The sequence below is a fragment of the Cherax quadricarinatus genome, chromosome 75, assembly GCF_038502225.1.
Source record: "Cherax quadricarinatus isolate ZL_2023a chromosome 75, ASM3850222v1, whole genome shotgun sequence".
Lineage (NCBI taxonomy): Eukaryota > Metazoa > Arthropoda > Malacostraca > Decapoda > Parastacidae > Cherax > Cherax quadricarinatus.
In genome coordinates this window covers 1,555,539-1,571,442 of record NC_091366.1, presented here as the reverse complement: position 1 = coordinate 1,571,442, position 15,904 = coordinate 1,555,539, and the positions used below count along the sequence as shown (strand labels likewise).

Sequence of the window (15,904 nt, the reverse complement as noted above, 5' to 3'; positions counted from 1 at the left end):
CTATCCAGTTCCATCAGTAATCCAGCACTAATTTCAGCTAGCTTAGTAATTTCTAATTTCATTATTGTACTGACTCAAATTTCATCATGATACTGACTCAAATTTCATCAGTGGAGGAGAAAGCAGTAATGAAAATGAGGAAGATTTAGCAAAAAGTGTCTATTGATAGGTTAATTAAGTGTATTCTAACTCTGTAATCTGGCAAACTCACTAATCCGGCACAATACAAGTCCAAATGATGCTGGATTTGTGATGGCCGACCTGTATTATGTTCTGTTATTAATCCAATTCTATAACTGGTAGAGGCCTTCCATGGTCGTGGTGGACCCATTGGAGTCACCCCATCACAAATAACAGGCACTATAGAGGCTTTCGTAAAGGGGGGTCAAGAACTCGGCTACTCCAATATCGACTACAATGGCCCAGAACAAACTGGTACAGTATGCCTTTTTTATTTAATAATTTATTGATAAATATTACTTGTGTAAAATATGCTATGAGGTATAATAAGCTGGACTTGCAACTACAGCCTGTTACTAAATGGAGAAAATACCTTAATGGAGAAACAGAAGAAACCATTTTTGTTTAATGTGCAGGTTAGTCAACAAATTTTAAAAATTCAATACAAAAGTGATCTAAACAATGATTAACAGTAAAAAGAAACTCACATGAAAAAACAAGTGAAGGTCTCTTCAGGAGAATGACAGAAAAAACAGGGTACACGTATATGGAAAATCCTCCAGACCTAAGTCACTTGATTAAAGTCATACCCATAAACTAGATCCAGTGTGGAAACCTGGTCAGGTACATGAACCAGCCTAGATGCAAAAGACATGACTAACCTTGTCTTTAAGTCCCTTCTTTCTACACCTAACTTGATTCCTCCACCTGACAGCTCTTGGACCTGACTTACATCACATAGTCCTTATACATATTAAGCATCACTTGTACACCAAGTCCAACACCACTAAGACAGCAGTTAATAAGTTTATTTAGGTACAGATATACACAAATACATATTAATATTAGGTCACTGCTACCCACCTTACACTATATCTTAGACCAGTGGTCCTCAACCTTTCTACACAAGTGGGTCACATTTGATGGTCAAATGTGTGATGAGGGCCACATAATTTTGTTAGCACTACAGTGTAGAACCTACATTAAATATGAATTTGTAATTTCATGTAAGGGCCACATCTACTTCCTAGAAGGGCCACATGTGGCCCATGGGCCATAGGTTAGGGACTCCTGCCTTAGACACACCATCTAGTCACACTTCCCACCCAGAACCACTGAATGGCTGATATTATGACAAAATTTCCCTAACAAATAAACACTTCTTAGTCTACTAGAGTATCATTTGTAAAATAAAACATAAAACACTTCACTTACCTTCTATTTTAATTTCTGTGTGTGGGTTTGTTTAAATCACTTTTTAAAATGAATTCATTTTTTAATAAAACACGGTTTCACTCCCCAGGATTTCCCATTTCAACTTTTTCAATTAAAGACGGGCTTAGATCTTCGACAGCCATGGAATATCTAAGACCAGCAAACAGCAGACCAAACCTTCATGTTCTGCACAGTGCTACTGTTCACAAGGTCAGTCCATAGTGTTACTGTCCTGGTCAAGTATGTAGTGTTACTGTCCTGGTCAAGTATGTAGTGTTACTGTCCTGGTCAAGTATGTAGTGTTACTGTCTTGGTCAAGTATGTAGTGTTACTGTCCTGGTCAAGTATGTAGTGTTACTGTCCTGGTCAAGTATGTAGTGTTACTGTCCTGGTCAAGTATGTAGTGTTACTGTCTTGGTCAAGTATGTAGTGTTACTGTCCTGGTCAAGTATGTAGTGTTACTGTCTTGGTGAAGTATGTAGTGTTACTGTCTTGGTCAAGTATGTAGTGTTACTGTCTTGGTCAAGTATGTAGTGTTACTGTCCTGGTCAAGTATGTAGTGTTACTGTCTTGGTCAAGTATGTAGTGTTACTGTCCTGGTCAAGTATGTAGTGTTACTGTCCTGGTCAAGTATGTAGTGTTACTGTCCTGGTCAAGTATGTAGTGTTACTGTCCTGGTCAAGTATGTAGTGTTACTGTCCTGGTCAAGTATGTAGTGTTACTGTCCTGGTCAAGTATGTAGTGTTACTGTCCTGGTCAAGTATGTAGTGTTACTGTCTTGGTCAAGTATGTAGTGTTACTGTCCTGGTCAGTATGTAGTGTTACTGTCCTGGTCAAGTATGTAGTGTTACTGTCTTGTCAAGTATGTAGTTACTGTCTTGGTCAAGTATGTAATGTTACTGTCCTGGTCAAGTATGTAGTGTTACTGTCTTGGTCAAGTATGTAGTGTTACTGTCCTGGTCAAGAGTGTAGTGTTACTGTCCTTGTCAAGTATGTAGTGTTACTGTCCTGGTCAAGTATGTAGTGTTACTGTCCTGGTCAAGTATGTAGTGTTACTGTCTTGGTCAAGTATGTAGTGTTACTGTCCTGGTCAGTATGTAGTGTTACTGTCCTGGTCAAGTATGTAGTGTTACTGTCTTGTCAAGTATGTAGTTACTGTCTTGGTCAAGTATGTAATGTTACTGTCCTGGTCAAGTATGTAGTGTTACTGTCTTGGTCAAGTATGTAGTGTTACTGTCCTGGTCAAGAGTGTAGTGTTACTGTCCTTGTCAAGTATGTAGTGTTACTGTCTTGGTCAAGTATGTAGTGTTACTGTCCTGTTCAAGTATGTAGTGTTACTGTCCTGGTCAAGTATATAGTGTTACTGTCCTGGTCAAGTATGTAGTGTTACTGTCTTGGTCAAGTATATAGTGTTACTGTCCTGGTCAAGTATGTAGTGTTACTGTCCTGGTCAAGTATATAGTGTTACTGTCCTGGTCAAGTATGTAGTGTTACTGTCCTGGTCAGGTATATAGTGTTACTGTCCTGGTCAAGTATGTAGTGTTACTGTCCTGGTCAAGTATGTAGTGTTACTGTCCTGGTCAAGTATGTAGTGTTGCTGCCCTGGTCAAGTATGTAGTGTTACTGTCTTGGTCAAGTATGTAGTGTTACTGTCCTGGTCAAGTATGTAGTGTTACTGTCCTGGTCAAGTATGTAGTGTTGCTGCCCTGGTCAAGTATGTAGTGTTACTGTCTTGGTCAAGTATATAGTGTTACTGTCCTGGTCAAGTATGTAGTGTTACTGTCCTGGTCAAGTATATAGTGTTACTGTCCTGGTCAAGTATGTAGTGTTACTGTCCTGGTCAGGTATATAGTGTTACTGTCCTGGTCAAGTATGTAGTGTTGCTGTCTTGGTCAAGTATGTAGTGTTACTGTCCTGGTCAGGTATATAGTGTTACTGTCCTGGTCAAGTATGTAGTGTTACTGTCCTGGTCAAGTATGTAGTGTTACTGTCCTGGTCAAGTATGTAGTGTTGCTGCCCTGGTCAAGTATGTAGTGTTACTGTCCTGGTCAAGTATGTAGTGTTACTATCCTGGTCAAGTATGTAGTGTTGCTGTCTTGGTCAAGTATGTAGTGTTACTGTCTTGGTCAAGTATGTAGTGTTACTGTCCTGGTCAAGTATGTAGTGTTACTGTCTTGGTCAAGTATGTAGTGTTACTGTCCTGGTCAAGTATGTAGTGTTACTGTCCTGGTCAAGTATGTAGTGTTACTGTCTTGGTCAAGTATGTAGTGTTACTGTCCTGGTCAAGTATGTAGTGTTACTATCCTGGTCAAGTATGTAGTGTTACTGTCTTGGTCAAGTATGTAGTGTTACTGTCCTGCACCTGTCATATAGTATCGTACCTAGGCAATGGGAGACAATCAGGTTTGATCTGAGGAAAGGAAGGGTAACTTCAGCTCCTTGGATCAAGAGCCCTTCACCAGCATCAAGGCACAACCCCACTTCAAGGTAACATCACCATAATTCTGCTCCTGCAATACAATTAATGTGTAATCATAAACAGGTACTAATCACATCCGTGTATGATACATGAACATACAAAAATATTTATTTTTTCTTTTAACATGTCAACCATTACCCACTGAGGCAGGGTGACCTAAAACAGAAGAAACACTGTCATCATCACTCACGCCATCACTCTTGCCAGAGGTGTGCCAATACTACAGTTCAAAATCCACTACATATCTCCACCTGTCCTTCAGAGTGCAGGCACTATAACAACTACCACTGCATCAAACTTACACTTTAGTCACCTCATAACTCACTTCAGTATTATTATTATAATCAAAACTAAGTATACGTACATTACTTTTACCATATCTTATTTTCTTCAGGTTCTCTTCGAAAACAAGAGAGCTGTTGGTGTCAAGTTTGAACACAAAGGAAGAGTGAGTAACTTTGTTGTCTTCTGTAAACTTAAATGGTAAACTATGTTATTACTTATTATGCATCATTAATTTTTCACTGTTTGATACTATATATCAGTAATGTTACTATAAAGCATAAAAAGAGAAGATTGGTTTTGAGAAGGACCTGCCTTGTATGGGCCAGTAGGCCTAGTACTAGGCTGAGGGACTGACTAACTCATCTTCCACTGTCTTCTGTGTATATTTTTATTCTTCATATTATAACCATGTAATGTAGTTTGCATGTAATAAAATATAGTCAGGCACATTAATAATAATAATATCAATATCTTTATTTCTACCAGTACATGTACAAGGTATACAGACCATAGCTGACATCAGTGACATACTACTATATAGAAAGCCGCTTGTTATACAAAGCATTTCCTGCAAATTAGGTAAATTTTGTCCCAGGATGTGACCCACACCAGTCCACTAACACCCAGGTACCTATTTTACCGATGGGTGAACAGGGACAACAGGTGTAAGAAAACATGCCCATTGTTTCCACCCTTGCCAGGAATTAAACCTCAGTGTGTGAAGTGAGAGCTTTATGAACCAAGGCCATGGGCCATTATTATTATTATTATAATCAAAACCAATCACTAAACCCATCGTTAAACACAAAAGCCACTAGCATGTAGTGCACAGAGGTTTAATAATGCTTAGGGAGTGGGAAGTAATGTGGCTTGACTCAAGGCAAGGATAACTCTTAATACATTGAATCATAAAACCTTCACTAGCATCAAGTGGTGAAGGGATGAGACAGAAAAAACATTGATTCCTGTCTTTGATTTTCAAAAATCATAAGACTGACAGAAAAAATGCTGATTCCTGTCTCATTAATTTTCAAAAAATCCTAAGACTTCTGGGGATAGGTCAAGCCATCATTTAATTTTCCAAAATCACCACGTGGGTAATTTATTAAATACTAATTTCAGCGATTTTCTGATAAGCAGTATTGTCCAGAGTTAATGAGGTATCCCGTGGCCTGGTAGGCAACTCAATTCAATTCAATTCAATTCGAAGTTTATTCTCTATAAGGATTACAATGTTGAATTTACAGAATTTGGTTATTGTGTGGTTTACATGTAGTTAAATAATGATTACAGAGTGTACCACTAGAATGCCTAGCATGGTTAGGCATTTCGGGCAGACTTAGTTTAATTCTTTATTTTAAAATATTACAAATTATGAGGTAAGTTGGTATTATGGCTAAGTGACTAAATACTAGTTTGTGAGTTTAGCAATGTGAATGCTTTTGTTTTGGCACAGTACATAGTTTCAGTATTGGAGTATCATAGGATTCATTATTTTAAGATTGAGATTAATATTTCTGTTTATGGTCAAATGGGTGAGTGGGTGTAAGTATGAACCACCAGGTAGTATTCGTGTAGTTAGTTGATGGGGTGTATCAGGGAGATAAGATGTTTTCTAATGGTAGTTTTGAAGGTGATGAATGTGTCTGCAGTTCTAGAGTTCTCAGGTAGGGTGTTCCAGATTTTAGGGCCTTTGACATACATTGAATTTTTATAAAGGTTTAGTTGGACACGGGGAATGTCGTAGAGATGTTTGTGTCTGGTGTTATGCCTGTGGGTTCTGTCACAACTATCAAGAAAGCATTTTAGGTCAAGGTTGATATTGGAGTTTAAGGTCCTGTAGATGTAGATTGCACAGTAGTAAGTGTGGATGTACTGAACCGGGAGTAAGTTTAGATCTATGAAGAGTGGGGGGGTGTGTTGCCAGGGATGGGATTTAGTGATTATTTTTACTGCAGCTTTTTGTTGGGTTATTATTGGCTTTAGGTGTGTTGCTGCAGTTGATCCCCAAGCACAAATAGCATAGGTGAGGTATGGATAAATAAGTGAGTGGTATAGTGTGAGAAGGGCATTTTGCGGCATGTAGTATCATATCTTGGAGAGGATCCCAACCGTTTTGGATACTTTTTTGGTTATGTGTTGGATATGGGTGCTGAAATTCAGGTTGTTGTCAAGGTATAGGCCTAGGAATTTGCCCTCATTATGTCTGGTAATTAGAGTGTTGTCGATCTTAATGTTAATTTGTGCATCTCCTGCTCTGCTACCAAACATAATATAGTGGGTTTTGTCAGTGTTAAGCGTAAGTTTATTGGCTGTCATCCAAGTCGATATTTTGATCAGCTCCTCGTTAACAATGGTGTTGAGGGTGGCAAGATTAGGGTGAGAGATGACATAAGTCGTGTCGTCAGCAGAGAGAATGGGTTTCAGGTGTTGGGATACGTATGGAAGATCATTGATGTACATGAGGAAGAGCAGGGGACCAAGGACACTTCCCTGCGGAACTCCAGTATCAAGTGGCCGTGTTGTTGATGCTGTGTCTTTAATGGTGACGTACTGATACCTATTAGTAAGGTAAGATTTGAAATAAGCAAGCGCATGGCCTCTTATACTGTAATGGTCAAGTTTGTGGAGTAGGATGTCGTGGTTTACTGTGTCAAAAGCTTTTCTTAGGTCAATAAAAATTCCTAGTGGATATTCCTTATTTTCCAATGCTGTGTAAAGCAGATCTAGCATTTTTATGATTGCATCATTAGTGCTTTTATTTTTCCTGAATCCAAATTGGCAGGGGTTGAGTATGTTTTGTGCTGTTATAAATGAATATAGTCTCCTGTGCACGAGTTTCTCAGAGATTTTGGATAGCAATGGTAAGTTTGATATTGGCTTATAGTTGTTTAAGTCTGTAGGGTCACCACCTTTATGTATTGGTGTAACCCTTGCCATCTTGAGTAGTTTCGGGAAGGTGCTAGTTTCTAGTGACTTGTTAAAAAGTAATAAAATAGCGTGCGAAAGGACATGGGCCACTCGCTTGTACAGTAATGGTGGGACATGAGACAGATTCCCTGAGTTATTTTTAAGTGACTTTATAATCTCGGTGACTTCCGAGGGCTCAGTTGGTGCAAGATAGAAGGAATTTGGGAAATTCCCATCTAGGTAGTCCCCGGCATGGGCATTGGTATGTGGGATTTTATTGGCGAGATTAGATCCTATGGTTGAGAAGAAGTCGTTTATCTTGTTAACTGTGTCAGTGGGATGTAGTGGTGTTTCATTAGGTTTAGTTAGGACAATATTCTTGGTTTTTTTCAGTTTGTGGGTCCCTAGAATCTGAGAGAGTGTTTTCCAGGTCTTTTTTATATCTCTAGTGTCTGTGAATCTACTGTAGTATAGTTGTTTGGCTTTCTTTATTACTTTGGTGAGAACTGATGAATAGTGTTTAAGAATATCTTTGTGTATTAAGCCCTGTCTATATTGCTTTTCATATTGGTGTTTCTTGTCAATGGATTTCAGAATGGTGCTGGTTAGCCATGGGCAACCAAGCCGTTTGTTTGTGATCTGTTTCGTTTTTATAGGACAATGTTTGTTGTATAGTCTAAGTAATTTGTTAAGAAAAATGTCTGTCCAGTCATCAATACCATTGGCCTTGGAGAATTCTGTAGGCCAGTCAACAGTCTCTAGGTCAGCTGTGAACTTCCTTATTGAGGCCTCGTCATGGAGTCTAAATGAGACTTTGTTGTATTCAAGTGGTGGTTTACTAATGTTTGTCAGGAGGAAGGTAGGGTAGTGGTCTGTAGTGCTATCTGTGATTATCCCTGATTTAAGGGGGGCTAGTATATTGGTCCATATGTGGTCTATTATGGTTGCACTTGTCTCAGTGAGCCTGGTTGGTTTAGTTATTGTTGGTATGAGAAGTGTGTTGTTCATATTGTTGATGAAATCAGTTACAGTCTGATCATCTAGTAAGCCAAGGTTGATGTTGAAGTCTCCAGCTCTCGCCTCACATACTGAGTGTCCGTGGTGTGATACCCATCCGGTTGGAAACATTGGGCGTGCTTCCTTTCACCTGCTGTCTCTGTTCACCTAGCAATAAGTAGATACCTTGGTGTTAGTCACCTTACACCTGCTGTCTCTGTTCACCTGGCAGTAAGTAGGTACCTTGGTGTGAGTCACCTTACACCTACTGTCCCCATTCACCTAGCAAAAAGTAGGCATCTGGGTGTTAGTCACCTTACACCTGCTGTCTCTGTTCACCTAGCAGTAAGTAGGTACCTCGGTGTTAGTGGACTGGTGTGGGTGGCATCCTGAAGTTAGTTAGTTTAATATGTTTATTATGCACCCCATACCCATTTTTGCCATACTCCTTGCACTGAAATGCATCTATGTATCAAAGATTGACAGTTTAATTGTAACTGATTCTCTGTCATCCATAAATGCTCTCAACTCATTAAGCATAAATTGTGGCATGCTTGTGTCAGAAGCCAGACATAGGTATGGTAGGATTGTGGACAGTGGAGTCAGAGTGCACATGCTGTGGATTCCATCTCACATTGGTCTTCAGATGCATGATAGAACTGATAAATTGGCTAAGCTGTATGCTTTCAAAGAGGGAGTAGATTACAATCTTGGCTTGTCAGGTAGTAGTTTGAGAACAATAATACGAAAAGAACTTCAGCTGAATTTTATGGACTTAAGGCTCAGGGAGATTGACACCAGTGAGTCCATCTATCATCATTCTATCATGCAGGAGGAGCCACATGTCTATGGTGCATCCAACAAAATAAGCAGACTCTTGGATGTCACTACCGCCCGGCTCCGGCTGGGTTACAAGTATCTTTGGCAGGTTAAATCACCACCACCAGATGTAGACCAAACGAAATGTAAACTTTGCCAGATGGATTATTGTCACACCTTGCGTCATTATGTACTGGAGTGTGATAAAATTAATGAATTTAGAAACAACTCACTCAGAAGTGTGCATCCTGAAGGACAAGGCTAAAGGACCTCAATGGAAGACAGACAGTCCTTGATGATACACTAACTTTAAGTTATCCTGGGTGAGTAACCCTCCCTACTCTAGGTTATCCTGGCTGGCTAACCCATTGGGGTTTAAAATCCAAACAAACTAATCTTATACATGTATTAAATTCTACAGTTGTTGACGGTGAGGGCGCGTCGCGAGGTCATTATGTCTGCTGGGTCAGTAGCATCCCCCAAACTACTCATGTTGTCAGGAGTTGGACCCAAGGAACATCTCCACCAGCATAATGTGAGTACCAACTTTCATTTTAACCCTTAAACGGTCCAAACGTATATATACGTTCACTCGCGTAGAGCCCCAACATTTTTGAGGAAAAAACAATCTTTTCTTTTAAAAGGAAAAAAGAGCATATGGTACCCAGGCATCCCCAATTATTTTAATATGGAACACAGTGAGTGCACACACCCATTCTCTTATGTCTAGGTGACTCAGGCTTAATGTGGCAATGTTGAATGAATGACAAAGAAAACGTATATATATGTTTGGGGCGCTACGTGCGTGGACGTATATATATGTTTGGACCGTTTAAGGGTTAAGTTAGAACTCAGGATTGACACAATAGTTAGAAATATTTATAAATCTAGAATAGAGCTACAGAAGAATAGGTTTGTTATGGCTGGTAATGAGTCAGATGGTTTTTGCTAATAATTTATAAGTTATATTATTTTATGAATCAAATGCATGTACTGAGAGTACTCTGGTTTAAGAAGAAAGCTGTTACAAGAATATGTACTCTGGTTTACGAAAGCTGTTACAAGAATATGTACTCTGGTTTAAGATGAAAGCTGTTACAACAATATGTACTCTGGTTTTAGAAAGCTGTTACAACAATATGTACTCTGGTTTAAGAAGAAAGCTGTTACCTGGAGTTTACCTGGAGAGAGTTCCGGGGGTCAACGCCCCCGCGGCCCGGTCTGTGACCAGGCCTCCTGGTGGATCAGAGCCTGATCAACCAGGCTGTTACTGCTGGCTGCACGCAAACCAACGTACGAGCCACAGCCCGGCTGGTCAGGAACCGACTTTAGGTGCTTGTCCAGTGCCAGCTTGTTACAAGAATATGTACTCTGGTTTAAGAAGAAAACTGTTACAACAATATGTACTCTGGTTTAAGAAGAAAGCTGTTACAACAATATGTACTCTGATTTAAGAAGAAAGCTGTTACAACAATATGTACTCTGGTTTAAGAAGAAAATTTACAACAATATGTACTCTGGTTTAAGAAGAAAGCTGTTACAACAATATGTACTCTGGTTTAAGAAGAAAGCTGTTACAACAATATGTACTCTGGTTTAAGAAGAAAGCTGTTACAACAATATGTACTCTGGTTTAAGAAGAAAACTTACAACAATATGTACTCTGGTTTAAGAAGAAAACTTACAACAATATGTACTCTGGTTTAAGAAGAAAGCTGTTACAACAATATGTACTCTGGTTTAAGAAGAAATCTGTTACAGGAATATGTACTCTGGTTTAAGAAATCTGTTACAAGAATATGTACTCTGGTTTAAGAAGAAAGCTGTTACAACAATATGTACTCTGGTTTAAGAAAGCTGTTACAAGAATATGCACTCTGGTTTAAGAAGAAAGCTGTTACAACAATATGTACTCTGGTTTAAGGAGAAAGCTGTTACAACAATATGTACTCTGGTTTAAGGAGAAAGCTGTTACAACAATATGTACTCTGGTTTAAGAAAGCTGTTACAACAATATGTACTCTGGTTTAAGGAGAAAGCTGTTACAACAATATGTACTCTGGTTTAAGAAGAAAACTATTACAATATGTACTCTGGTTTAAGAAGAAAGCTGTTACAACAATATGTACTCTGGTTTAAGAAGAAAGCTGTTACAAGAATATGTACTCTGGTTTAAGAAGAAAACTGTTACAACAATATGTACTCTGGTTTAAGAAGAAAACTGTTACAACAATATGTACTCTAGTTTAAGAAGAAAACTGTTACAACAATATGTACTCTGGTTTAAGAAGAAAGCTGTTACAACAATATGTACTCTGGTTTAAGAAGAAAACTGTTACAACAATATGTACTCTGGTTTAAGAAGAAAGCTGTTACAACAATATGTACTCTGGTTTAAGAAGAAAACTTACAACAATATGTACTCTGGTTTAAGAAGAAAACTTACAACAATATGTACTCTGGTTTAAGAAGAAAGCTGTTACAACAATATGTACTCTGGTTTAAGAAGAAATCTGTTACAGGAATATGTACTCTGGTTTAAGAAATCTGTTACAAGAATATGTACTCTGGTTTAAGAAGAAAGCTGTTACAACAATATGTACTCTGGTTTAAGAAAGCTGTTACAAGAATATGCACTCTGGTTTAAGAAGAAAGCTGTTACAACAATATGTACTCTGGTTTAAGGAGAAAGCTGTTACAACAATATGTACTCTGGTTTAAGGAGAAAGCTGTTACAACAATATGTACTCTGGTTTAAGAAAGCTGTTACAACAATATGTACTCTGGTTTAAGGAGAAAGCTGTTACAACAATATGTACTCTGGTTTAAGAAGAAAGCTATTACAATATGTACTCTGGTTTAAGAAGAAAGCTGTTACAACAATATGTACTCTGGTTTAAGAAGAAAGCTGTTACAAGAATATGTACTCTGGTTTAAGAAGAAAACTGTTACAACAATATGTACTCTGGTTTAAGAAGAAAACTGTTACAACAATATGTACTCTAGTTTAAGAAGAAAACTGTTACAACAATATGTACTCTGGTTTAAGAAGAAAGCTGTTACAACAATATGTACTCTGGTTTAAGAAGAAAACTGTTACAACAATATGTACTCTGGTTTAAGAAGAAAACTGTTACAACAATATGTACTCTGGTTTAAGAAGAAAGCTGTTACAACAATATGTACTCTGGTTTAAGAAGAAAGCTGTTACAACAATATGTACTCTGGTTTAAGAAGAAAACTGTTACAATATAGAATATAAAAAGCTTTTTAAAAGTTAATAAATAAATCTTTATTTTCAGTCAATTGTATTTGTCATTTTATTTATATATCTACTGAACCATACCCCTCAAAGGAGGTGTCTTGATGCCAGTGAGGGGATCTTGATCCAAGGAATTGGACCTAACCTACCCTTCCCTGCATCAAATCTGTTTTCCCAGGTGTTGTATACCCATGTGGGTTTAGCTCTCCCCTCCATCAGTATTTGGTAATAATATTATACAAAACTCAAAATCCCACACTTGCATTGCTAATAAGATTTAATATATTGAGACAGCGGGAATTAACAAAACCCAACTTGTAATTTATGCAAATAATTGAATATTTTGTAAGTTATGTAATTAGTATATGATGCATTTATTTTTTTGCCGAGTGTAAATAAGTACGTCAACACTTGGCTCTGCTTTAATCTCGTAAAATGTCATGTAAATTAGGGTAGACATACACTGTGGTGCATCCACTTTTCTTGTAGACACACACTTTTTTGGGTTATCCCAGGTTCTCTACACATATGCTGCTATGTATGATAATTCTATATAACTGTATTTGTGTATACCTGAATAAACTTACTTACTTACTTACTTACTTAATCCACTTTTCCTGTAGACACACACTGTGGTGCATCTACTTTTCCTGTAGACACACACTGTGGTGCATCCACTTTTCCTGTAGACACACACTGTGGTGCATCTACTTTTCCTGTAGACACACACTGTGGTGCATCCACTTTTCCTGTAGACACACACTGTAGTGCATCCACTTTTCCTGTAGACACACACTGTGGTGCATCCACTTTTCCTGTAGACACACACTGTAGTGCATCCACTTTTCCTGTAGACACACACTGTGGTGCATCCACTTTTCCTGTAGACACACACTGTAGTGCATCCATTTTTCCTGTAGACACACACTGTGGTGCATCCACTTTTCCTGTAGACACACACTGTAGTGCATCCACTTTTCCTGTAGACACACACTGTGGTGTAACCACTTTTCCTGTAGACACTGTGGTACATCCACTTTTCCTGTAGACACACACTGTGGTGCATCCACTTTTCCTGTAGACACACACTGTGGTGCATCCACTTTTCCTGTAGACACACACTGTGGTGCATCCACTTTTTCTAATATATTCAGGAAGTTTAACCTTAAACCAGTTAGCTGGACTTGAGTCCTGGAGGTGGGAAGTACAGTACTTACACTCTGAAGGAGGGGTGGTGATATTTGCAGTTTTGAACTGTAGTATTGGCACCCCTCTGGTAAGACAGTGATGGAGTGAGTGATGGTGAAAGTGTTTCTTCTTTCTGGGTTGCCCTGCCTCAGTGGGAAACAGCCAGTTTGTTGAAGAAAAACGAAATATAACCTTAATTTAACAGGCTCATGAAGGGGGGACGGTGGCCGGTAATGACAGTTGTGGCGGACAGAGATGACACTGTTTTACTCCAATCATAATAGACAAGTGAGAAGCCAACAGACCTCTCCGTTCTTTCCGAATAAGCTGACCTAGCAGATTTTATCCCATATTTCTGAGGTTCTTTAAATTAAGGGTTTACTGTATGTGTGAGAAACTTACAGGCAGCATTACCTTTTTCAAAGTAGATTATAGTCTGGATTCCTTTGCTACTGTGTACATTATATCAAGTTAATGCAGCATATTTTACTGCAGTATATCTCAAAGAGATGAGGTTAATTTTTCTTCTACCACTTCTGAATTCAGTCTTATTTAGTATAATACCAAAGTTCTCCTCAACACACCAACTGAAGTTTATTATTTTTTACAGCTGAAGGTGGTGGCAGACATACCAGGAGTCGGACAGAATGTGCACGATCATGTTGAAATTTTAGGTCTCAGCTGGTTGGGTGTTAGAGGCACATCTTTCCCAAGTTTAATAGAAACATTCAGCCCCAGCTCTATCCATCTGTTCAGGTTAACCAGACAAGGCTAGTATTTACATTTTATTAATTGATGCTACATATACATGCATGTGTAATGTGAACTAAGTGTAAGTAGAGGTAGCAAGATGTACCTGTTATCTTGTATATTTAGTATTTATATCACAGCCTCTATTTATTTATTTATTTATTTACGTCTTCGCAAATAGTACATTGAGATTTTGTATTTACAATAGTGGGTTGCAATGCAAAGAGAGCCTCTATTATGCCTAGGTATTATGGGCCGACTTAACATTATTGGCTTACAGTCTACTTAACACTAAGAATTATGTCATACTGTACAGCAGAATATTAATTATATCATAGTTGTACAGTAGATTATTAATTATAAGTGAATCTAATTTATATAAGACAAAAGATATATTCATTTTTTTTTATTATCACACCGGCCGATTCCCACCAAGGCAGGGTGGCCCGAAAAAGAAAAACTTTCACCATCATTCACTCCATCACTGTCTTGCCAGAAGGGTGCTTTACACTACAGTTTTTAAACTGCAACATTAACACCCCTCCTTCAGAGTGCAGGCACTGTACTTCCCATCTCCAGGACTCAAGTCCGGCCTGCCGGTTTCCCTGAATCCCTTCATAAATGTTACTTTGCTCACACTCCAACAGCACGTCAAGTATTAAAAACCATTTGTCTCCATTCACTCCTATCAAACACGCTCACGCATGCCTGCTGGAAGTCCAAGCCCCTCGCACACAAAACCTCCTTTACCCCCTCCCTCCAACCCTTCCTAGGCCGACCCCTACCCCGCCTTCCTTCCACTACAGACTGATACACTCTTGAAGTCATTCTGTTTCGCTCCATTCTCTCTACATGTCCGAACCACCTCAACAACCCTTCCTCAGCCCTCTGGACAACAGTTTTGGTAATCCCGCACCTCCTCCTAACTTCCAAACTACGAATTCTCTGCATTATATTCACACCACACATTGCCCTCAGACATGACATCTCCACTGCCTCCAGCCTTCTCCTCGCTGCAACATTCATCACCCACGCTTCACACCCATATAAGAGCGTTGGTAAAACTATACTCTCATACATTCCCCTCTTTGCCTCCAAGGACAAAGTTCTTTGTCTCCACAGACTCCTAAGTGCACCACTCACTCTTTTTCCCTCATCAATTCTATGATTCACCTCATCTTTCATAGACCCATCCGCTGACACGTCCACTCCCAAATATCTGAATACGTTCACCTCCTCCATACTCTCTCCCTCCAATCTGATATTCAATCTTTCATCACCTAATCTTTTTGTTATCCTCATAACCTTACTCTTTCCTGTATTCACCTTTAATTTTCTTCTTTTGCACACCCTACCAAATTCATCCACCAATCTCTGCAACTTCTCTTCAGAATCTCCCAAGAGCACAGTGTCATCAGCAAAGAGCAGCTGTGACAACTCCCACTTTGTGTGTGATTCTTTATCTTTTAACTCCACGCCTCTTGCCAAGACCCTCGCATTTACTTCTCTTACAACCCCATCTATAAATATATTAAACAACCACGGTGACATCACACATCCTTGTCTAAGGCCTACTTTTACTGGGAAAAAATTCCCCTCTTTCCTACATACTCTAACTTGAGCCTCACTATCCTCGTAAAAACTCTTCACTGCTTTCAGTAACCTACCTCCTACACCATACACTTGCAACATCTGCCACATTGCCCCCCTATCCACCCTGTCATACGCCTTTTCCAAATCCATAAATGCCACAAAGACCTCTTTAGCCTTATCTAAATACTGTTCACTTATATGTTTCACTGTAAGATATATTCATATAT

At 38.9% G+C, this 15,904-nt stretch overlaps 1 protein-coding gene across 6 annotated transcripts in view; it reads left to right on the top strand.

The window, feature by feature from the left end:
* LOC128691878 (glucose dehydrogenase [FAD, quinone]) overlaps nt 1-15,904 on the top strand; it is a 55,230-nt gene that overhangs the window by 26,401 nt on the left and 12,925 nt on the right. For all 6 annotated transcript variants that reach the window (XM_070100878.1, XM_070100879.1, XM_053780839.2 and 3 more), the window contains 5 exons: nt 304-435; nt 1,484-1,605; nt 4,269-4,322; nt 9,306-9,419; nt 13,945-14,104. In XM_070100878.1, coding sequence (XP_069956979.1) covers nt 304-435; nt 1,484-1,605; nt 4,269-4,322; nt 9,306-9,419; nt 13,945-14,104 — 582 coding nt within the window. The remainder of the gene's footprint in view (nt 1-303; nt 436-1,483; nt 1,606-4,268; nt 4,323-9,305; nt 9,420-13,944; nt 14,105-15,904) is intronic.